Source organism: Ailuropoda melanoleuca, chromosome 2, assembly GCF_002007445.2.
Source record: "Ailuropoda melanoleuca isolate Jingjing chromosome 2, ASM200744v2, whole genome shotgun sequence".
NCBI lineage: Eukaryota > Metazoa > Chordata > Mammalia > Carnivora > Ursidae > Ailuropoda > Ailuropoda melanoleuca.
In genome coordinates, this window is record NC_048219.1 from 69,093,296 (window position 1) to 69,117,132 (window position 23,837).

At 37.4% G+C, this 23,837-nt stretch overlaps 1 protein-coding gene across 3 annotated transcripts in view; it reads left to right on the forward strand.

Moving 5' to 3' along the window:
- SLC35A3 (solute carrier family 35 member A3) overlaps positions 1-23,837 on the forward strand; it is a 50,878-nt gene that overhangs the window by 5,324 nt on the left and 21,717 nt on the right. For 2 of the 3 annotated variants that reach the window (XM_019801293.2, XM_034653972.1), the window contains exon 2: positions 18,661-18,865. In XM_019801293.2, coding sequence (XP_019656852.2) covers positions 18,661-18,865 — 205 coding nt within the window. Of the gene's footprint in view, positions 1-14,655; positions 14,730-18,660; positions 18,866-23,837 lie in introns of those variants that run through there. The other variant, XM_034653973.1, reaches the window with a different exon arrangement.

The window sequence follows — 23,837 nt, forward strand, 5'->3', positions numbered from 1 at the left end:
TATATATATATATATATATATATATATATATATATAACTTTAGCTCTTTTAGTAGAGAAGACTGTTTTCTTAAGTAATCAAAGACCTGATAAAATGGGAAGCACAGGAAGTTATTTTGATAAAACAGAATCTTTGTTTTCTAGGCAGGTTACTTAAAAAGTAAAGGAAAACCTTTTACAATCTTATCAAGAGTAGACTTACAGTCCAAGAAAACTTTGTTCTTTAAGGAGAAACAAGACTCAGTTACAGGGCTGGGTGCCTGGGTGACTCATTCGGTTAAGTGTCTGCCTTCGGGTTAGGTCATGATCCTGGGGTCCTGAGATCCAGCCAGCATCAGGCTCCCTGCTCAGTGGGGAGTCTGCTTCTCCCTCTCCCTCTGCTTCTCTCTCTCTCTGTCAAATAAATAAATAAAATATTTTTTTAAAAAAGACTCAATTCTATTTTTACATGAATGTACTTTTGATATTAAGGCTTGTTTTTATAACCCTTATAATTAATGCATTCAATTTTAGCCACTTGACCACTCAAAATAAGTTTCTTCTCTCTCTCTTCCCAGCTTTCTATATCTATTTAGTTTTTGTCTTTTGTTTTGGTCTTTCTCATTTTGGAATAACCAATTATCCTACTTTAGGACAAAATTACTCTTTTTTTTTTCCCTTGACAAAAACATAACTCCGTATCTCATAGTTTTTCATACTAGAACACATCTACTTCCCTTGTATTCAGAGTTCCCCCCTTATTTCTAGTATTTTAATTACATATATTAATTAGAATTCTTAAGTCTTAGAAACCTTAGTTCTAGTGAAAACTAGGAAGTAAGTAATTGTGAAATGTTTGTCATACACCAACATTCTGGTTAACTCAGAGGGGGCACTACAACCACCCCCTTTTTTTTTTTTTTTAAGTAATCTCCACACCCAGTGTGGGGCTCGAACTTACAACCCGAAGATCGAGAGTCACATGCTCTACTGACTGAGCCAGTCAGGTGCCCCCACATTAACATTGGCAAATTTATAAATACTTCATTGCCTAATTTCTACAGATACATACTTCTTCATGGTCCAGTTTTTTCTTTTTCTTTTTTTTTTTTTTTAAAGATTTTATTTATTTATTTGATAGAGATAGAGACATCCAGCGAGAGAGGGAACCCAAGCAGGGGGAGTGGGAGAGGAAGAAGCAGGCTCACAGCGGAGGAGCCTGATGGGGGGCTCGATCCCAGAACGCCAGGATCACGCCCTGAGCTGGAGGCAGACGCTTAACGACTCTGCCACCCAGGCACCCCCATGGTCCAGTTTTTTCAATATGGCACAAAACATGTTTACGAACAGACCCAAATATCTCTGGTTGCTTTTTTTTTTTTTTTTGGTGCAAAATGGTGGTTTTATTAAACACGGGGATAGGACCCATGGGCAGAAAGAGCTGCTGCTGCTTGGTTGGTTTGTTATAAGAGGCCAAAAATAGATTAACTCACATTTAGTAATTAATGTTTCAGTATTTTGCCCTATGTGGAATGATACATATATTCACTGAATATCCATCATTTAACTTGACTTTGCAAAACTGTAAGGACATGAGTTACCAAAAAGATTGGGGAACTATTTCAAGCAGACATATTATAAAAAATAATTATTGTTGAAAAGTTCATTTATGAATTTTATTTATTTATTTATTTATTTGACAGAGAGAGACAGCGAGAAAGGGAACACAAGCAGGGAGGAGTTGGAGAGGGAGAAGCAGGCTTCTCGCTGAGCAGGGAGCCTGACTCTGGGCTCCATCGCAGGACGCTGGGATCATGACCTGAGCCTAAGGCAGACGCCCAATGACTGAGCCACCCAGGCACCCCAAATTTTTACATTTTTAAATTTTTTTACATTTAAACTTTTACATTTATTTAATTCACTTGTTTTAAGCAAATACATTTTGATTACTCATGAAGATTTCATGAGACATTAAGCAGCTAGCCATCTTACTATTTTTTCTTACTCACAGATTTTGTAATATAGAAATAATGTGTGCTTATTTGACTCGTAAATCCAGGTAGAAAAGCTGTATGTCTCCATTATATTTAATGCTGACAACTTTGGAGATATATCCATTTTTTTGTTTGGTTTTTATTGTTGTTCTTGTTGTTTTAGCTAAACCAACAATATTCTCATTTGCCAAAGATTACCTGAGTCATGTGAACTTAACATTTGTGTTAATTTCTGTATTTCTCTCAGAGAATATTAAATTAATATAGTACTCCTTTTCCCATAACTTAATTAAACTGAACTCTTTTACAAGCAACTTTTGGCAAGACCATCTAGAAGTAGAAAAATATCACACGTCTAAAACATACAGACAAACAGAAACAAGATCTTACAGCTTTTTAAAAATTTCTTAGCCATGTGTCAGGTACAATAATAGAAAACTCACTAGTTTATATAAAAGAACAGTTGGATCCAAATTGTGTTTCTGGCAGATGGAATAAGATAAGGTTATCTGCTCAGATGACTAAACCTTTTTACCAATATTTGTTGAAAAGACTTTTTTCCCCTAAGTTTATTTATTTCAGTAATCTCTACACCCAACATGGGGCTTGAACTTATGACCCTGAGATCAAGAGTCACACACTTCTCTGACTGAGCCAGTCAGGTGCCCTGAGAAGACTTTAATTTAAGATTGTTCATTTGCCCAGTATTCAAATAGCTCCCTTTCCATTTTCAGTGTCAGGGTAGTTGTCTCTGACTCTCATAGAGCACCTGATGGAGGATAGGGGGCTTAAAGTTCACGTAACTATGGTCATCTGAGGGCCGAAGTGGGAAGGAAGAAGTCTTGCAGGGGTGGGCTGAGGCATGGAGGAGATGGGGCCTGCAGGATTCAAGGGAACTGAATGGAAGATTGAAGTTGGCTATAGGAGGAAAAAGGAGCAGAAGCAATGGGAAGGGAGAGAGGTCTTAGAGGAGCCAGTTTGGGAAGAACTTAGATTTCCCAAAGAAGCCAGTGAAGTTCTAGATTATCCTCAGCAAAATCATGCCAACAGGGAGATTGAGTTGGCAGAGAATATAGCCAGCAGGGGTTCGAGAAGAGGATTTCAGTGGACTGAAAAGTTCCCATGGGAAGAATAAGATGAAATAGAACAGAGAGACTAATTAAAAAACAAATAGCTCCCATCAAGTTCCAAATACCAGCTTCCAATTAAACTAACTTGACCATAGAGCTCCTTTAAGAAATCCCTTAAAATACCTTATTGTCAGGTTTCAGCTGGGACAAACAGTAAATATCACTGGCAGTACTGAACTCCTTTTTAAAAATATTTTTTCAAAAATTTTTTTTCTTTTTTTTTTTAAACCAAAGGTAAACCTATCGAGTAACTCAAAACCAAAACCAATAAACCTTTAATGACTTAAGTGTGATGCAGGAGACATCCCCAGAAAAGGTAGAAAAGATTCAGCCCTTCCAAGGTCCAGAACCACTACTAAAGATAGCCAAAAGAAAGAGACAACATGTCCCCACTTCATCCCAACCCCCCACAACTGGCAACAGTCAGTAGGATGCTAGCTTCCAAAAGCTAGCTTCCAATGTGCAACCCACATTTCTGTCCAGCTTCTATTCTATATTCTGTATTTTTATATTTTCTTACTCCATGTTTTTATGACTCGCTAACCTGATGGTTGAGCCACTTGCACACCCAAGAACCAATAACCCTCATGCCCCAGGCAGGCAGAAAGCCAAGCCAAATTTTTAAGGCACAAAATGAGACAAATAGGGAAGTAATAGCTGCACTTTGGGAGGCAAAGATCAGTAACCAGCGGGTACCCCAAAATCAAATTCCCAAAAATCTTAATTCAGAGAACTAATACTTACAAATGTTTTTCTTCTGCTAATCTGATTTTGGAAAAGAAGGGGCAGTATGAAATTTTACCTTCTTCTTAACTGGGCATTACAGACAGATCAAGGAGAGCTGATTTGGTAAGAATTCTTACCCATCTCTGGCTTCTGCCAGTTCTTCGGGGTCCCATCTGCGAGCTCTAGAGTGCGCAGGGTATCTAAGCAATCCCATCCTTTGTCACCAGAAACTGTAGGAGAAGAAAATAATTTTCTCTCTGATCTTCTGAGTTCCTAGCCAAAGCCCTTATAATAAAAGGCAGATTAACAAGAGAAAAACAGAAGCTTATTAACATATGTTCTCCATGTATACAAGGTACACACTCAGAGGAAGTGAGTAACTCAAAGGAGTAGAATTCAGGATTAAATATATTCTGAGAGGGAGAAGGGAAGGGAAATGTAGGCCTCTTAGGGGAAAAGAAGCGATTTTTAGGAAATATGAACGGACCCTTAGAAGAATAGATTAAGAGGTAAGATAGTTTGTAGCAAGGTTTATCTGGGTATAGTGTTAACTTCTAATCTGCTCTTCTGTAGTGAGTTAGTCCTTCCTGGTTGATGAAACTCCTCTGGGGAGGGGATTTATGACAACTAAGTTGCTTGTAGAGGATTTATTTAGGCATAAAAGGGAGGTTTGGGGAAAGCCTCTCCTGCATTTGCTGTTTTTTTAAGTACCTACAGCTCGAAATAACTAATATGCGAAAGTGGCGTATTTTGCAGGTGGCATATTCTATTTCCTTTCACCCCAATTTTATAGATGAGAATAATAAAGGTCAGACAGGTCAAATAATTGGCCCTAGGTTCTACATACACTCTTTACGCTGCTCCAGTTATATTTGATATGGATATAATTTGTATTCTCAGATGTGCCTTTTTTTTTTTTTAAAGATTTTATTTAGTCTGCTTGAAGCTTAGGAAAACTTCACTGAGAGTAGACTTGTATTTTGATACAAGATGAGAAATTCTACAGGTAAAGAAGAGGAAAGAAAATTTATAATTAAAAAAAATTTATTTTTAAATTAGGCTCCAAGCTCAGCTTGGAGCTTGAATGCACGACCCTGAGATCAAGACCTGAACAGAGATCAAGAGTTGAACGTTTAACTGACAGAGCAACCCAGGTGCCCCAAGGAAAGAGTATTTTTTTTTAAAAGGGGTATTTCTTCAAAGAATGCATGAAGAAAAATTGTTTGAGACAGGTCATAGTTTATGGCAGAGAATTTAGGTTGGGGTCAGATTGTGAGGGACTGTTTTATGTGAGTTTATACCGTATCTTCAATGGGTAGGGAGTTAGTTAAACTTTACAAAAAGAGAAGGAATGTGATCAGATCTACATTTTAGTAAGTTAATCAGCCCTTTGGAGGTTAGAGTTGTGAGAATCTGAAGGCTGTCCCATCAGTTGGGAGGCAGAGTGACAGGAGACTTGAACAGTAAATACTGAACAGGCATAATTGAAATGTACTCATAATCAATGTAGTTTATGAGTTTATGTAGCCGGGGAGTGGTGGCAGTTTTCTGTTTAGAAAGGGTGGTGGTTAAACCAAAAAAAAAAAACAAACTGCAACCACTACATAGCATTTGAATTCTAACAGTGGAATTTTGTCCTTAGGGGAGGGTGGCAATCTTCCATTAATTACCCAAACACAGTTAGTAGCTAGAGTTCAAAAAATTTTTTGTCCTTGACAGTCTGTTAAACCATAAATCCATAAATACCAGCTAATTCTGTATGTTCTATTAAGTTTTAGATAAGTTATTTTTAACATTTTTCTAGAATGTTTACCATTTGTGAGTGCTATAGAGAAAAACATCTTGGGATGCCTGGGTGTTTCAGTCGATTGAGCGTCTGCCTTCCGATCGGGTCTTGTTCCTAGGATCATGATCCCAGGGTCCTGGGATCGAGAGTGCCGCAAGGGCAGGCTCCTTGCTCATCAGAGAGCTTGCTTTCCCTCTGCCTGCCACTCCCCCTGCTTGTGCGTGCTCCCTAGCTCTCTGACAAATTAAAAAAAAACCTTTAAAAAAAAAAAAAAAGGAAAACATCGTAAGGCCCCTGATTTTTCAGGTTTATCCTCAGGCTGAATTAAATAAATTGCTAAACATTATTCCTAATTATCCTGGTATATTTTAATTCTTAAACATTTGAAAAAATGCTAGAACGCTGTTACTAATGTTAGTACTTGGGGAACAACACTATCTTATAGAATGATTGTATTATGTTTGACTTTCTGCATATAGATAGGTATGTTTTAGATGGCATGTTTTGACACACATAGTACACCTCAGACTGTGCAATAAATCATATTTAAAGGAGTCAATTTGGGGTACCTGGGTGGCTCAGTCGGTTAAACGTCTATCTTCAGCTCAGGTCATGATCCCAGGGTCCTGGGATCCAGCCCCACATGGGGCTCTCTGCTCTGCAGGGAGCCTGGCTTGTGCATGCTCTCTGTCTCTCTGTCAAATAAGTAAATAAAGTCTTATAAAAAGAATAGAGGAGTCAATTTGAGCATAGTCTGGTGTGAACAGAAAATTTTAAATTGGAAATTGTTTTCTAGATTATAAATTCTATCTGATTACTGCTACTAATATTTTAGGTTATAAAAACAAAGACATGAATAAAAATAGTAATAATCTGTACTTTCTTTTGCCTTTTATGTCCTTTAAAATAGCAAAGAAATTGATGTTTTCAAAAACAAGCATTAGTAGAATTACTTTGTAACATTGGTCAAGTCCTTACCTTTGCTATAGAAATGTTATTATTAACCATTTAGTTTTGTGAACCAAGTGGTTGGGCTTCAAATTTTCCATGACAGAACATCACTAGAGTGATATCTCACTTGGTATCCTTGATACCAAGTCTGTCATTTATTTTAAATAATATTTATTAAGCACAGCGCAAACTATATGAGAGGAACTGTTGTATGCACTCTTCGGTGTAAGCCAGTTTTCCTGGTAACTGATTAATTCTTTTGAGTACTGAAAACTTAATTCTAACCATCTTCCTCCTAAACATTTTGAATGGTTTCTGCCTAGATAGACATAGAATGGAGAACAATTAAATTTTAAAAATACAGATACTTGTATTGATTTCCTGTGGCTGCTATAACCAATTATCCCATATTAGTTGCTTAGATTAAGAGAAATATATTCTTCCAGAATTCTGGACGCCAGAAATCCAAAATCAGTATCACTAGGTTGATAATCAAAGTGTCAGCAGGGCTACATATGCTCCCTCTGGAGGCGCTAAGGAAAAATCCATTCTTTTCTCTCCCAGCTTCTGGTGGTTGTCAGTCTTCCTTGGTTTGTGGCTGTATCACTAGTCTGCAAGGCCAGCATCTTCAGATCTCTGTCTGGATCCATCTTCACACTGTCTTCTCCTCTTGAATGTTTGTGTTCTCCTTTTCTGTCTTTTATAAGGACACTTGTGTTGGTGTTTAGGGCCCATTTAGCTAATCCAGGATAATCTCCCCATCTCAAGATCCTTAACTTAATTTTATTTGCAAAATCCTCTTTGCCAAGTAAGGTAACATTTACAGGTTCTGGGATTAGGACCTATATGTTTGGGGGCCATTATGCAGCCTACTACAATCCTTAGGCATATTCTAATGTCTGGACATGTGCTAGAATGGAGAGATTGTAAAAATGTGTAGAGTATAGGATTCTGGGACCCTATGAAATTGTAAACTCAATTTGCTTTTTTTTTTTTTTTAAGATTTTATTCATTTATATGAAAGAAAGCAAGAGAGCATGAGCAGGAGGAGGGGCAGAGGGAGAAGCAGACTGCCCGCTGAGCAGGGAGCCCAAAGCAGGGCTCAGTCCCCGGACCCGAGGATCATGACTTGAGGCAAAGGCAGACACTTAACCGACTGAGCCACCTAGGCGCCCTTCAGTTTGCTTTTTATTTCAAGCCCACGACAGGATCAGTTTTCAGATTTGTTTTCTGGATTTGTTTCAGAAATACTGACTTTGTAGCTAAAAGAGATAAGTTGTTTTAGGGCTGTGATAGAAGCTTTCTGATACCTTACCTGGACCATGGGCTGTGAATTTAGGGTGTCAAGTTCATTATTTTCTTTCTCCAAGTTTTCTAGTTATTTTAAAAGCAACAAGTGAACACCATTATATGCCAATTTCCAGTAAAATGTTTGTGGCAGCAACTCTTTGATCACCCAAAACCTAATGTCGATTATAGGTATTTACAGGTGATAGTTTAAGTAATTTTTGCCTTAGCATGATGAACAACTACCAGTGTCTCCTTTACCACTGGTAATAGGGTCATTAATGGCCTTAAATCTACTCAGATCAGAAAACTGATTCAAAATTACTATCACTGTGGTTCTGTTACCCTAGAACCACATTTGGTACCAAACACTATATCAGGGGTCAATAAAGAAACAGAACCCTTCAATATTATAGAATAAGGGATTTATGATAGGACTTTTTCCCACAGTTGTGGGAAAAGCAGGAGAAGTAAAGGTCTAAAAAGAGAGTGTTGGGGGGAAAAAAAAGAGAGAGTGTTGGAGGATTACTGAAAAGTCACTAAAAGCAGCCCTCCTGAAAGACTAGTGTGAGTACACAAGTCAGAGCTTTCAGAGGAATGTAAGAAGCAAGGCATGTCCTATAGCCAGAATAGGACCATGTAATGGAGCTGGTGGAAATGTGTATAAAAAGCTGTCCCTCTCTGGGGTGCCTGGGTGGCACAGCGGTTGGGCGTCTGCCTTCGGCCCAGGGCGTGATCCCGGCGTTGTGGGATCGAGCCCCACGTCGGGCTCTTCTGCTATGAGCCTGCTTCTTCCTCTCCCACTACCCCTGCCTGTGTTCCCTCTCTCGCTGGCTGTCTCTATCTCTATCGAAATAAAATAAATAAATAAATAAAATCTTTACAAAAAAAAAAAAAAAAAGAAAGCTGTCCCTCTCTGTGTAGCTGTCTTTTTCTATCCACAGTCAAGAGTCTGGTGGAGAGCATGAGCCCGCTTCTGTGCAGTAGGGTCAGCAGTTGTGAGGAAGAGCTGACCTAGCTCGGGGAAGAGTGAGGATAACTGGAACCTAATTCTTTCTGTTTTACCACATTTAACCCTGAGTATTTTCTGAGAGTAATTAATGGCTCTTGTGTCGCTCTGTCCCCCAAGATTTGTGCAGACTTTGTGTTTAGCCAGTTCTAAACTAGCACCATACAGAGTAAGGGACTTTGGGAAATATGTTTGAGTTTAACTAAGTTGACGAAGGTATCATCATTTTCCTATGATATTTTTCTCTTGCACCTTATGTCATAGCAGTTTACATACTTATACTATTTCTTGAGTTGTTTGTGTCTTCCAAGTTAGAGGATAAACTTCATGAAGAAACAGAACTATATTTGTCTCGTTCATCATTGTGTACTGAATTTTCATCACAATGCCTGAGCGTTGTGCATTAAAAATGGATGACAAGTTGTGGAGAATCGTAGGATACCTTTATTTTTCACTTCTGCCTTCAGTCGCCTTGGTCTTGAACATTTACTAATGGTTAGTGTCTGTGGACCCTACCTGGCCTTTAAACTAGTTTCTATTCTTTTTAGAATAGCTTTAACTTTTTTTTTTAAAGTGTATCTTTAACTTCTGCCTTTAGCTGTAAGTGGAGGAAATGGCCATAGCAGAAAGCGGCAGAGCAACATAGCACAGAGATGGGGAAATGGGAGGGTGAAGCACAACACATTCAAAGGGGATCTTAGAGCTATACTTACTAGATCATTGTTTTCCAAATTACTGACATTATGTAAAGAGTACAATAATACCGAACAATTTTTAATCTAAAAATTAGAATGCAAATAGGTCTTATATTTGTATAGTTGAAGAAATATTTGAGTATTATCGATTTAACTGAATGGAAGAATGGAAATTCTGCAGTAGTGAAAGAACAAGTTAAAAATTGACAGTACTGTAATTTACATACAGGTGATATTTGCCTTGTGTAAACAGACACCTGACACATTGAGGAAGAAAGGAAAGGAGAAACAATGAAAAGTTGTTTTACTTAGAATGTAATAGGAACCTGAGATAGTAAAGAGTTGAGTATTAAGTGTTACTGAGCGGGATTGTGCTTTGCACTTAAAACGGAAGTAACTTAGTGGAAGTTATTTCTATCATAGAAACAAAATTGATTATACAGATAGTGTAAATTGTCTTTGACTCGTTTTTCTTTCACTTTTATAAAAAATAAAATTTTTGGATTTTCCGCACGGTTATTATTATGGATTTCAAGTATGACGTATTGCTGCTACTTTTAGGAAATGCTGTGGCTACTTCTGAGGTAGTTTGAAAGGAAGATATATAAATGCCAGTGTCAGAAGTAAAGGCAGTTGTGATGAATTTGTCATTATTTAGCATACAGTTATAGGTTGCAGTTTTAAAGTTTGGCATCATGGAAGAAAATGGGCAAAAAATTGCAATGGAGGTGAGTATTTTTGTATGTATTTATTTACTTTTTCTGTTCATTTACTTGGGAAAATCTTAAAAGATCTGCTTTTACCAGTAACTGTTTCTGAATAGCATATAATGTGAACTGATATTTGCCTAGCACTTTGTAATTTGTGTGTTTTTGTATGTACTCTATTTAATGTCATTAATCTCTAGTAGATTATTATATTGTACTTAGGAAGTATATTTCAGAACTAGTGTTTATAAAATGTAAATATAACTTACTCTAAAAACTGTAAGTTAAGAAATTTAGGCTTTTATTTTTACAGTTGAAGGAAAATTGATATGCAGAATTTCTTAGGTACTTAGTAGTCTTTAAGAATCTATGTAAATTTTATTCCAGTTAAAAACATTGACTATAAACATTTGGTCTTTGGAGACATATCAGCAAAATACAGATAGTCTTGTTTCAGTAGAGATATTGGGCTTCATATATAGTCCTAAAGATTATGCGTATACTTTAGTAAGCTATTGGAATAAATCTGTAGCCAGACTGATTTTCAGATTTACCTACAAGGACCTATCTGTGTCTGAAAAGATGACGAAAAATTATTAGTATATAATGTTTTGAGTATTTCAAAATTTAGTTAGTGCATATCTAATGCAAGTAACGGTGGCATACACAACTCATTTCTCACTAATCCTGATTAATTTGGGGGTAGAGGTGGTAGCAGTAGTGTACATTAATGATACATATACTTCATGTAATGTATATTTTTTAAACATTTTAAGCCTTTAAAACATTTGAGCATTTAAACTCAGAATTGGCGTTGTAAAGCAAGAATCTTTAGAAGCTTTTTTTTTTTTTAAAGATTTTATTTATTTGAGAGAGATAGAGAGAGCATGAACAGAGGGGAGGGGCAGAAGCAGAAGCAGACTCCCCACTAAGCAGGAAGCCCGATGTGGGGCTCGATCCCAGGACTCTGGGATCATGACCTGAGCTGAAGGCAGATGCTTAACTGACTGAGCCACCCAGGTGCCCCAGGAAATTTAAAAATTTTTTAATTTAAATTTTTAAAAGGAAAGGATGCTAAATGTTTATCAGTAGGAGAATAGGTAAATAAAAGGTTCACTCATTTGATGAAACATCAGAATTGTTAAAAACAATGAGCCAGGTCTGTATATCAGCATAGCTGGCAAAACAATGCTGAGTAGAATAAGGAAAATGCCAAATAATGGATACAGTTTGAGGCCATGTTGATGTAATTATGGCTTACGATTATGTTTATATATGTATGAGAAATTTTTAATAGTAGACTAGAAATATGTATTCTAAACTTGTAATAGGTTCCTACAGGGGAAGGAGAAAGGAATAGGACTTTGGCTTAAAGGGGACTTTGACTTTAGTTGTAATGTTTTATTCCATTACAAAAGGATTGGTAAACAAATGTGACAAAATTGAGACATCAGTTCTGGGTGATGGAATCATGGGTGTTATGTTCTTGGTACTTCATTGAATTTTAAATTCCATTTGTTTTCCCCTCAAGAAAGATCTGTCTCTTAGGAAAAAGTGGAACTTTGTGATTACAAGACTTTATTTTCCATGTAACTAAGAAACCCAAAAGGCTGTTGAAAACTTTTAGGTGGAAGTATGAAATGGTCTAGGTACTTTATTTCACCTTTGCTACTAAAGTCCTGGGGTTTAGGGATCTCCAAAAAGTTGAAATAAAAAATTATTGACAAAATCTATACCAAAATATTATTAGATGTTTTTGGGTAATTGATTATGGTTCAAATTTTTACCAGTTAAAATAAGTTTTCTGGGTGCCTGGGTGGCTCAGTCATTAAGCGTCTGCCTTCGGCTCAGGGCATGATCCCGGTGTTCTGGGATCGAGCCCCACATCAGGCTCCTCCGTTGGGAGCCTGCTTCTTCCTCTCCCACTCCCCCTTGCTTGTGTTCCCTCTCTCGCTGGCTGTCTCTCTCTCTGTCAAATAAATAAATAAAATCTTAAAAAAAAATAAAATAAGTTTTCTGCATTTTTCTAAGAATATACTGCTTTTTAAAATAAAGTAATAAATGCTATTTTAAAAAAACAGAACAGAATAAAGAAAAGCCATCAGAATGAAGTAGTGTTCTTTATTCTAGTGATCAAGAAGAATGCATTTTTCAGGTTTTAGCTATTAAATGAAAGTGGAACATCTAAGCATCCTTACTCCTCTGATCCTGTTATGAATCTGAGAGCCTCCCTGAACCCAAAGTGAGTTCAGGGAACTTAGTCACCAGGGACCTTAAAAAACATGGGCAGTAATTTGTTGACTGGTCTTTAAGGCTTTTGGTAGTAAATTGAAAAAAGCTACACTTTTGAGAGAATTTAGCAGTTTCTTGTTGATTATTGGTTTGCAAGTTTCTTAGGAAATTTTAATGAAACAAAGAATAATATGGAAAGTAGAGGATTAGCAATACCTGAAAGGATAAAAAAAGGGGAGTTAGGTGGCAAGAGAAGAAAATGTAGGAAGGACTAAAATTGAATCTTAAACATAAGATTTAGAGTTTGTGTTCCATGGTAATGAGAAAATATTGTACACTTTAAAATGAAGAAACAGGGGCTCCTGGGTGGCACAGCGGTTAAGCGTCTGCCTTTGGCTCAGGCCGTGATCCTGACATTATAGGATCAAGCCCCACATCAGGCTCCTCTGCTAGGAGCCTGCTTCTTCCTCTCCCACTCCCCCTGCTTGTGTTCCCTCTCTCGCTGGCTGTCTCTATCTCTGTCAAATAAATAAATAAAATCTTTTAAAAAAAATTAAAAAAAAATAAAATGAAGAAACAGTTTTAATCTTATAAATTATAGAAGTGGAGTATAATCTTTGATTTCATATTTATGGATTTGCTGTGAATTTATGGTCTGTATTAGTTGAAAATATTTAGTTTTACTTGATTTGTATTCCAAAACCAAGCCATGTATTTGTATAATCTTAGAAATGCTTGTATTTTTATTTTTTTCATTTTGAGTTTATATTTTCCTTATGCAGAACTGTGAATTAAATTGTAATTCTTTATAGTTGATCTAGTACGAATGATCATTTGTTTGTATATATTTTAGTTTTTAACTTTGTATTAGGAAAACAATCCAGTTCTTTCCTCCTGTGTGTCTCCTTTACTCCTCATAAAGAACACTGTTCACTTCTGAGATTTCTGGTCTCTAAATGTTGGGGAGGAGGTATGGTTTCCTCCCACCAAGCAATTCTCTGTGACACCAGCTCAGTATCCTATAGTTTCGGTCAGTTAGGACACTGTCTACCTGCAGATAGTGTCAGATCCCACGGGTGAGGGGCTCAGTCCCATAAGACTGCTCTCACCCTATTTAAGATCCAGTTGCAAGTAGTAGGTCACCAAATTACCCACAACTCTGTCCAGTTTGGCTACAAATTGAGAGGTTCCCACCATCCCCTCCTCAAGTTGGATTAATTTGCTCTAGAGTGCCTCATAGAACTCTTTCTTACACAAGTTTATTAAAGGATATGATGAAGGATAGAAACGAACAATTAGGTGAAGAGATATATAAACACAGGGTCTAGGAGGGTCCTGAGCATAGGAGCTTCTGTCCCTGTGGAGTTGGGATGTGTCATCCTCATGGCTTGTTATCCTGAAAGCTCTCTGAACCTCATAGTGGTGGAATTTTTATGGAGTTCTCATCATGTAGGCATGATCAACTGATCACCCAGGAAGTTACAAGGGTTTCAGGAGCCCTGTGTCAGGAGATAGGGGCAGAGACCAATATATATTTTTTCTATTATCTCACATACTTAAATACATTGTTTAAAGACTGTTGACTGTATTAATAATTAAGAATTGAATTACCAAGGTGAATGTATTGGTGTTGTATATGCTTGGAAATGGAAAAGCAAAATAGTAAAAATAGTATATCCTGGTTTAGAATCTGACCTTTAAAATTTCATTTGACAAGAAAGTTGAGCATTCCTGTTTTAACAGGTACAGTATGATCTTAGCTGCACAGAATAAACAAAAGACTTCCTTGAATAGATTTTCCAGGAGAAACAGGTGCCTATGCCAAATGTAGATTGCTGGCAACTTGCTCTCCTTCCATACAGAGATAAAGGCCACCAGGATATCCTCTGGAATTCTACAGTAGCATGTAGTGAGAGCTAGCAAAGTTGATATTTAACTATATATTTCCCAGTAGTAGTTAAATGACCTTGAACAAATTATCTAACTTCTCTGTTCACTATTTTCTTCATTTTAAAATGAAGATATTTATACTAGATGATTTCTAAAACATCTTCTACCTCTAAAATGCTGTAATTTTATTTCACATTAGGACTCTTGCTAATGCAGATTTACAAAAGTGAGATGGTTGATACATAAATCTATGTATTTTTTCCTCTAAGCTTGATCCTTTTTATATGTGACAAGAAAGACTATATTCAAATTTTTCTCTCGGAAATTCAGATGCAGTGCTTAAGGTAATTTTTTCAGTCATTCTTTTTCATCACTAAAAATTTTATCCTCATATTTATGGTGTTACATTGTTTGATTTTGGAGCATATTCAGTCAGAGAATTGCTAAATTTAATGAGCTAGACTTTGTGCTTTCAAGGATAGGCTCTCTCAGTAACCATGATACTTGGCCTAGTATAGGCACCAAATAATGGCTGCTGAATCTGTTTGAATATATTACATGCTATTTTAATAATTACGAGGTAAGGGAAGACAGAGGATCATATATCTAGAACTGTAAATGGTGGCTTGGTTATGAGAGCTATAAAGAGATATACAATAAAGAGGGTCCATATTAACAAAACTTAGGATAGAAGATGGAATCATGGAAAGGATAGAGTTGGGCTGAAGAACAGACTAACAGAACACCATTGATATTAATCTAAAGAAATTAGAGCCAGAATCAAAGCTATGAGGAAAGCCTGCTGGGGAGTGCTACTGCTTAGTATGTCCTCAGTCTTTAATCAGCTTTGTTGAGCTGTGATTTACACACAGTAAGATGTACCCATTTTATATGTTTAGTTCAGTGAGTTACAATAAGTGAATAGAATTGTGTAACCATCACATAGTCAAGATATAGAATATTTCCATCACCACCAAAAATTTCTTGCTATCCCTTTGCAGTCAACCCCCAACCTCAACCCCTGGCCACAGTCAACCATTAATTTGCATCACTGCAAATTACTTTTGCCCTTTTTAGAATTTCATATAAATGGATCATATAGTATACACTGTTTTGTCTATAAGCGTTTTTGCTCCGTTTCTTTTTAATATTCATTGATGTTTTACCATGCATTTCATTTCGTTTTATTGCTAAATAGTATTCCATCATAAGGATGTACCACAGTATGTTTAGTAATTTACCTGTTAATGGGCATTTGGGTTATTTCCAGTTTCTGCCTGTTACAAATAAAACTCCCATGAATAGTCATTTATAGTCATTATGGATAAATGCTTTCAGATCTCTTGGGTATACACCTAAGAGTAGAATTTCTAGGTTATATGAAAAGATTATTACTATTTTTTAAGATAAACTACCAAACTGTTACTCAAAATGATTTTATCACTTAATATTCTCACTAGCAATGTTAAGAGCTCTATTTGCTCAAAATCCTCTCCATCGGTTGGTGGCATCAATTTTTACAATTTTAGCCATTCTAATAGGTATATAATGGTATCTCATTGTGATTTTAATTTGTATTTCTCTAATGACTATGATGCTGAACATCTCTTCATGTGCCTATTAGCCATTTGTCTTTTTGGTGAAATGTCTATTCAGATCTTTTACTCATGGGTTGTCTTTTATATTTATTGTGTTGTAAGAGTTCTCTATATAACCTGGTTACAAAGTCATTGTCAGATACACATATTGAGAATGTTTTCTCCCATGATGTGGTTTGCCTTTTATTATTTTTACAGTATCTCTGGATGAACAGTTTAATTTAAATTTTGATGATATCCCGTTTATCCATATTTTTTTCTTTTATGGTTTGAGCTTTTTGTATACTCTCTAAGAAATCTTTGCATGCCTCATCTGGGTGGCTCAGTCCTTTAAGCCTCCAACTCTTGGTTTCAGCTCAGGTCAGGATCTCAGGGTAGTAAGGTCAAGCCCAGAGTCTGCTGCTCTCCGTCTCCATCTCGTTCTGTCCCTCCCCCTGCTCTCTCTCTCTCAAATAAATAAATAAATATGTTTTAGTTTATTTGAGAGAGAAAGAGAGAGCAAGAGAATGGGGGAGGGGCAGAAGGAGATGGAGAGAGAATCTCAAGCAGATGCCCCACTGAGTGTGAACTGAGGAAGGACTTGAATGAAGCTCTTAGTGGAGCATCTCCATGTTTTCGACAGTTAAGTGGTTGATAGTGTTGTTCAGATGTTCTGTATTCATACTGGGGGTTTTTTGGTATGCATGTGTGTATATTCTGTTAATTACTGGGGAAAGTAGGTTAAAATTTCATATTATATCTTATGGATTTGCTTTTTCCTTTTAATTCTGTTAGTTTTTGCTTCATGTATTTTGAAGCTATGTTATTAGGCACATATTCATCTATAATGGTTATATCTTACTGATATATTAACTCTTTTATTATTATGAAATGTCCTTCTTTAATTCTAGAAATAATTCTTTTTTTTTAAAGATTTTATTTATTTATTCAACAGCGATAGAGACAGCCAGCGAGAGAGGGAACACAAGCAGGGGGAGTGGGAGAGGAAGAAGCAGGCTCATAGCAGAAGAGCCTGATGTGGGGCTCGATCCCATAACGCCAGGATCACACCCTGAGCCGAAGGCAGACGCTTAACCGCTGTGCCACCCAGGTGCCCCTAGAAATAATTCTTATATAATTTATTTTTCCAGACACTAATTTGGCCTCTCCAGCTTTCTCATAGTTCTTTTTCTCATGGCATATCTTTTTCCATTCTTTTACTTTTTAGCCTATTTGTATCTTCATATTTAAAATGAGCTTCTTAGAGTCAATTCTGAATTACTTAAGGGAAAATATAGGAACTTTGCAACTCATCTTTGGGGAAAGCTGGGTGAAGAGTACACAAGAACTCTTGTACTACTTTTTATTCTATGTGAATCTAAAATTATTTCAAGAGTGTTTATAATTGCTTGTTGTTCATGCATTGTTACAGTAGCTTTTAAATTCTTGTCTGGGGCACCTGGGTGGCTCAGTTGGTTAAGCATCTGCCTTTGGCTCAGGTCATGATCTTGGGGTCCTGGGATTGAGCCCCACATCGGGCTCCCTGCTTAGTGGGGAGTCTGCTTCTGCCTCTACCCCTCCCCTCTGCTTATGCTCTCTTTCTCTCTCTCTTAAATAAATAAAATAAACAAAAAATTCTTGTCTGGAGGTCAGTGAGGTGCCTGGGTGGCTCTGTGGGTTAAGCGTCCAACTTTTGATTTCAGTTCAGGTCAGGATCTCAGGGTTGTGAGATCGAGCCCTACACTGGGCATGGAAACTGCTTAAGAGTCTCTCTCTCCCTATCCCTCTACTCCTCCTCACCTCTCCCTCTAAAAAACAACAAGAACAACAACAACAAAAAAACAACAACAAAAAATTAAAATTCTTGTCTGGTAATTCCAACATCTGTGTCAACTCTGTGTTGTGGCCCTTATCCTAGTTGAGATTTTTTCCCGGTTTTTGTTTTTGTTTGTTTGTTTGTTTGTTTTGTTTTTTGGTATGAGGAATATACTCCTTTTGGATTGTATCAAGGACATTTTGGGTATTATGAGACCTTGGTTCCTACTTAAATCTTCTTTACTAGTAGGCAGTCACCAGAGAGGGAAGAAGAGTGCTGCCTCTTTGCTGACATTCACCTTGTTTAGGTCAGGGGTGGTTCATAGGGCTCAGCCGTAATTGTCTTTGTAGCTGTAGCCTCCGGTGGGAGGGAAGAGGGCTACCGTACTGTCTCTGCCCTCATTCGTGAAGGGTAGGGATGGTCAGCAGGTCTCTGTTCCACACATTACATAGCATCCAATTAGTCGGGCTCCGTCCTGCAGAGCTGTTATCTTCCTATTCCTTTGGTTGGAGACAATGGGTTTTTCTTAGGGTTTCTGTTTGTTGTTGTTCTCCACCTGTTGTGGTTCCAGGTGGTGAATCGTTATGGCAGCCAGGGTGAGATACATAGGTGGCAAAAAGTCTCCAGGGAATTCACTGTTGGGTTATCACTTAGGATCTGGGGTCGCTAGCTAGTCTGTCTTATTTTCCTCACCTTTCAGAGTCTTATAGTAGTTAACTTTTTTCCTTTGGTCCAGGGTTTATAGTTGTAATTAGCAGGAAGAAAAGGGTGGAATGCACTTAACTCTATTTTGTTTGAAACGAGAAGTCTCATAGTGATTTTTAATATATGTTTCTGTATTTTCTAATTTTGTTTATTTGCCCTGCTTGTTTTGTCTTTCAGGCAAATGAAGATAAAACAATGTCTGCCAACCTAAAATACCTTTCCTTGGGAATTTTAGTCTTTCAGACTACCAGCTTGGTTCTAACGATGCGTTATTCTAGGACTTTAAAAGAGGAGGGACCTCGTTATCTATCTTCTACAGCAGTGGTTGTTGCTGAACTTTTGAAAATAATGGCCTGCATTTTATTAGTCTACAAAGACAGCAGTAAGTTTTTCGGTTTTCTGTTTTTAAGTCATTGCAATTTATTCAATTGTTTTGGTGTTATTTACATAGGTTATATACATAAATATATATTGTAACTACACATTTGGACACTGTTGCCTTGTTATCTAATGTCGTAGTATTAAGAACATTTCAAAATTTTTCATTTTCTTTTTTTTTTTTGAAGATTTTATTTATTAGCGAGAGAGTGTGAGTGCGTAAGCACAAGCGGGGGTCGGGAGAGGGGATGGGCAGAGGGAGAGGAAGAAGCGGACACCCCGCTGAGCAGGGAGCCCAATGTGGGGCTTCATCCCAGGACCCTGAGATCATGACCTGAGCCAAAGGCAGCTGTTTAACCGGCTGAGCCACCCAGGTGCCCCCTATAGTTTTCATTTTCTTAGGACAGTTTTAGTCTAGTAACAAACGTATTTTATTCTGATCTACATCATGATTCATGTCTTCTGGTTAATGCTAGAACTATGAAATGTAGTTTCTTGCATTTATAATTGAGAATAAGAGTAAATTCTATAATTCTGTAACTTTTAGAAATTTAGTGAGGTCATAATTAAAGTCAATGCTTTTTATTTTGTTTGCTGCATTGATTAGTCCAGCAGTGACTAATTTGATAGTTTTTTTAAAAACAGCTTTATTGAAATGTAATTCATGTACCATACAAGTCAGATTTTGAAGTGTACAACTCTGTTTTTTGGGTTTATTACATTATTACTTATTTGAAATTGTAGTAATATATATTTTTACACATACATGTATATCATAAATTTTATAAATTTAACCATTTTTAAGTATAATTCATTGGCATTAATTATATTCGCAGTGTTGTGCAACCATTGGCATTATCTATTTCTAAAACTTCATCACACCAAACAGAAACTGTATAACCATAAAGCAATAGCTCCCATTCTCCTTTACCTTCAGCACTTGGAAACCTCTAATCTACTTTCTGTCTCTATGAATTGGCCTCTTCTATATATTCCATCTAAGTAGAACCATACAGTGTTTTTCCTTCTATGTCTGGCTTGTTTAACTTAATGTTTTCAAGGCTTATCCACATTGTAACATGTATCAGAACTTTATTCCTTTTTATGACTAAATAATACTTCATTGCTGTATATGTGTGTGTATATATATAACATTTTAGTTATTAATGTATTCACGGGTACTTGAATTTTTTCCGCCTTTTGGTTATTGTGAATAATGCTGTAATGAACACTGAATAATACTGTAATAGAGTATAAGTCCCTGCTTTCATATCTTTTGAGTATATACTTTGGAGTGGAATTGCTTCATCACATGATAATTCTGCATTTAACATTTTTAAAATGGTGCAGGCTTTTCCACAGCAACTGCACCATTTTACATTCCCAGCACTGTCCAAGGGTTCAAATTTCTCTACATCCTCGCCAACACTTGTTATTTTCTGTTTGTTTTTTAAAATTATAGCACATCCTCGCCAATACTTATTTTCCATTAAAAAAAGGAAAAAAGTATAGCCATTCTGGTAGGTGTGGTATCTTATTGTGGTTTTGATTTGATTTTCCCTAATGACTAATGATGTTGAGCATCTTTCCATGTGCTTATTGACCGTTTGTGTATCTTTAGAGAAATATCTGTTCAAGCCTGCTGCCCATTTTTTAATTAAGTTGTTTGTAAATTTGGTATACTTTTGAAACTATCATGGTGGCCAGTGTGGCTGTAGCATATTGATCTGGGAGGAAAATGGAACTAAGAAAAACTGAATTGGCATTCAGTAAACAGACAATGTAAGACAGCTTTGTAGGCTACAAATTCCACCATAAAAACAAAAAGAAATAATTGAAATGTTCAAAGTATGTCCCATTTTACACATGGAAAGACCAATGCAGTAACCATAGTGACAGCAGAGGAGATTCAAGAATAGGTTCAGGAAGTCATGTTTGGAAGCTACTGCACTAGTCCAGGCAAGAAGATGATAGTGGCTTAAATTATATTGCTAGAGAAGAGATGATGTGTATGAGATGTTGTCTGTGAATGGGAGGTATATGCAAAACAACTTCCAAAGGCTGAAGGAGCTCTGAGACTAAAGGAGAAGGCTGGCTGACAAATACAGCTTGACAAGGGTGTCTTGGATGGCTGCAAGAGGAGTAGATCTCTGCAATACCACCTCCCTTAAGACCTGCTTTTATAGCCCCTAGGGGCTGAAGAGTACATGTTGAGGGACGATCCAAGGGGAAATTTTTTTTTTTTTAAGATTTTACTTATTTATTTGAGAGAGAGAGAGCACAAGCAGGGGGAGCAGCAGAGGCAGACACCCTGCTGAGCAGGGAGCCTGATGCGGGGCTTGATCCCGGGACCCCGAGATCCTGACCTGAGCCGAAGGCAGAACGCTTAACCGACTGCACCACCCAGTTGCCCCTAAGAGGAAAATGTTTAAGAAAAGGTGTGGGTTAGTCATATCTCCAAGACAGATCATGGATGTTATATCCCAAGGGTATACTTAAGGATGTGGTTAAGCAAAAGGAAGGAATGTATGTGTGTGTGTTGGGGGGGCGTGGAATCTATGCCCCAGAATGCTTCATATCACAGAATGATCATCATAGCAGATTTGTCCAAGATGGCAGTGATTTGGTTCACACAGATGTCTTTTTAAGCTACAGCTGACAGGACTTGCTAGTAGATTAGGTGTGTGATGGTCACCGAAATGGGGAATTCAGTCTGAGGAATAATTCCTAGGTTTTTAGGTTAAATTAGTGGGTGAGTAGGTACTGTAATGAATGATACATGGAAGATAAGTTAAGGGGGAAATTAAGATTTCTCTTTGGGCCATGTTAAATTTGAGATGCCCATAAGGCATTCAAATGGAAATGTTAAATAGTATGATATATGAATATGGAGCTCAAGGATTTGTCAGCTTATATATTGCTTCAAAGTCAAGGATTGGATGAAGTAATTTAGTTTATACTGAGAAGAGAAGGCCAAAGACTAGCTCTGTAGCATTCCTAGCATTTAGAGGTCAGATTGAGAAGAAGAACAAGCAAAAGAAGACTGAGTCAGGGGCACCTAGGTGGCTCAGTTGGTTAAGCAGCCATCTTTTGATTTCAGCTCAGGTCGTGATTTCATGGGTTGTGAGATCAAGCCCTGCATACAGCTCTGCTCTCAGTGTGGAGTCTGCTTTTCCCTTTCACTTTGCTCCTACCCCCCCACTCTGAAATAAAATAAATAAATCTTAAAAAATAAAAAAGAATTTCACCTGTGAAACGGTCTAGATCTGGTGGTTTAAGATTTTTATTTATTTATTTGAGAGAGAGCAGGAGTGAGCAAGCATGAGCAGTGGGGTGGGGTAGAGGGAGAGGGAGAAACAGACTCCTCACTGAGCAGGGAGCCTGATGCGGGGCTCGATCCCAGGACCCTGGGATCATGACCTGAGCCGAAGGCAGATGCTTAACCGACTGAGTCATCCAGGCGCCCTAGATCTGGTGGTTTAAAAAAAGGAAGAAGACTGAGTCACCAGTACGGTAGAATAAAATTCACATAAATATGGGGCAAGTGGATGGTTCAGTGGGTTAAGTGTCTGCCTGAAGCTTAGGTCATGATTCTGGGGTCTTGGGATCAGCCCCAGGTAGGGCTCGCTGCTCAATGGGGAGCCTGCATCTCCCTGTCTCTCTGCCCCATCCCCCTGCTTGTGCTCTCTCTCTCTCTTTTGCTCTCTCTCTCTCAAATAAAATCTTAAAAAAATAAAAGATTTTAAAAAGATAAATAAATATATAAAAACATGTTTATATAAACATATAAAAATATATAAATATAGATCAGCCTCACTAGCAATCAGAGAAATCAAATTAAAGCCACAGACTCAATTTCACTACCTTCAGATTGATGAAAATAAAAAGTCTAACAATAACAGGAATTGGAAGGAACATGGAATAAGACCTTCCCTAAGCTGCTGATGATATGATAGCATTAATTATTTAAAATTTTAATTTAATTAAAATTTTTAAAAAAGATTTTATTTATTTGTCAGAGCACAAGCAGGGGGAGCGGCAGGCAGAGGCAGAAGCAGGTTTCCTGTTGAGCAAGGAGCCTGATGCGGGACTTGATTCCAGGACCCTGGGATCATGACCTGAGCTGAAGGTAGACACTTAACCAGCTGAGCCACCCAGGCATCCCTAATTTTAAAAATGCTTAAATAAGCTAATATTTTAGTTTTTTTTCTGCTTAATCTAAGAAAAAAATCTTTTGGTAACTTTTATTACATCTTATTTTACTGTTATTATTTTAGGATGAGGAAAGGATAAATATCAGATATTAGTCTTTAAACAATATTTTCATTTTTAAAAAGTTTTCATAATGAAACTTCAGGTTTTATGTTGGCAGAGAAAATCATCTATAAAGTGTTGGCAAAGTATTAGGATTCCTTAGATTTATCCTTTCTTTGGGGGTTTATGTATCTTTTTAAAAATTTTTTTAAGTAGGCTCCATGCCCAGTGTGGTGCTTGAACTCGGGACCGTGAGATGGAGAATCACATGTTCCACCCACTGAGCCAGCCAGGTGCCCTGGGTTTCTGTGTGTCTTAGCGTTGTTTGGACACTTCCTGTGATTAATACTGTAGGTTGGCTACCTCAAAGTCCCTTTCCAACCCCTTTTTCCCTTTGTTGTGAAATGACTACATTGCCCAGCTCCTAGCTCCCTTCCTGCAAGGGGTAGCTATGCATCAAAATCCTGGTCTATGAGAGCAGTGCCTGTTAGGTCACTGTGTCCTCCTGTTCCTTCTCGTTCAGTGAAAACAAGAACCAGACAGAAGTGCAGCAGTCATTTGGTGACTTTGTTGCAATAATCATGTAGATAATAGATGAGAAGCATGAAGGTAAAAAGCCAGTATATATGGACAGAGCTTAGGTCCCTGATGTCATCACTGAACTGCTATAGCAGCTTTGGACCTGGACCTGGACCTGTGGGGATGAGACAGATCCCTTTGAG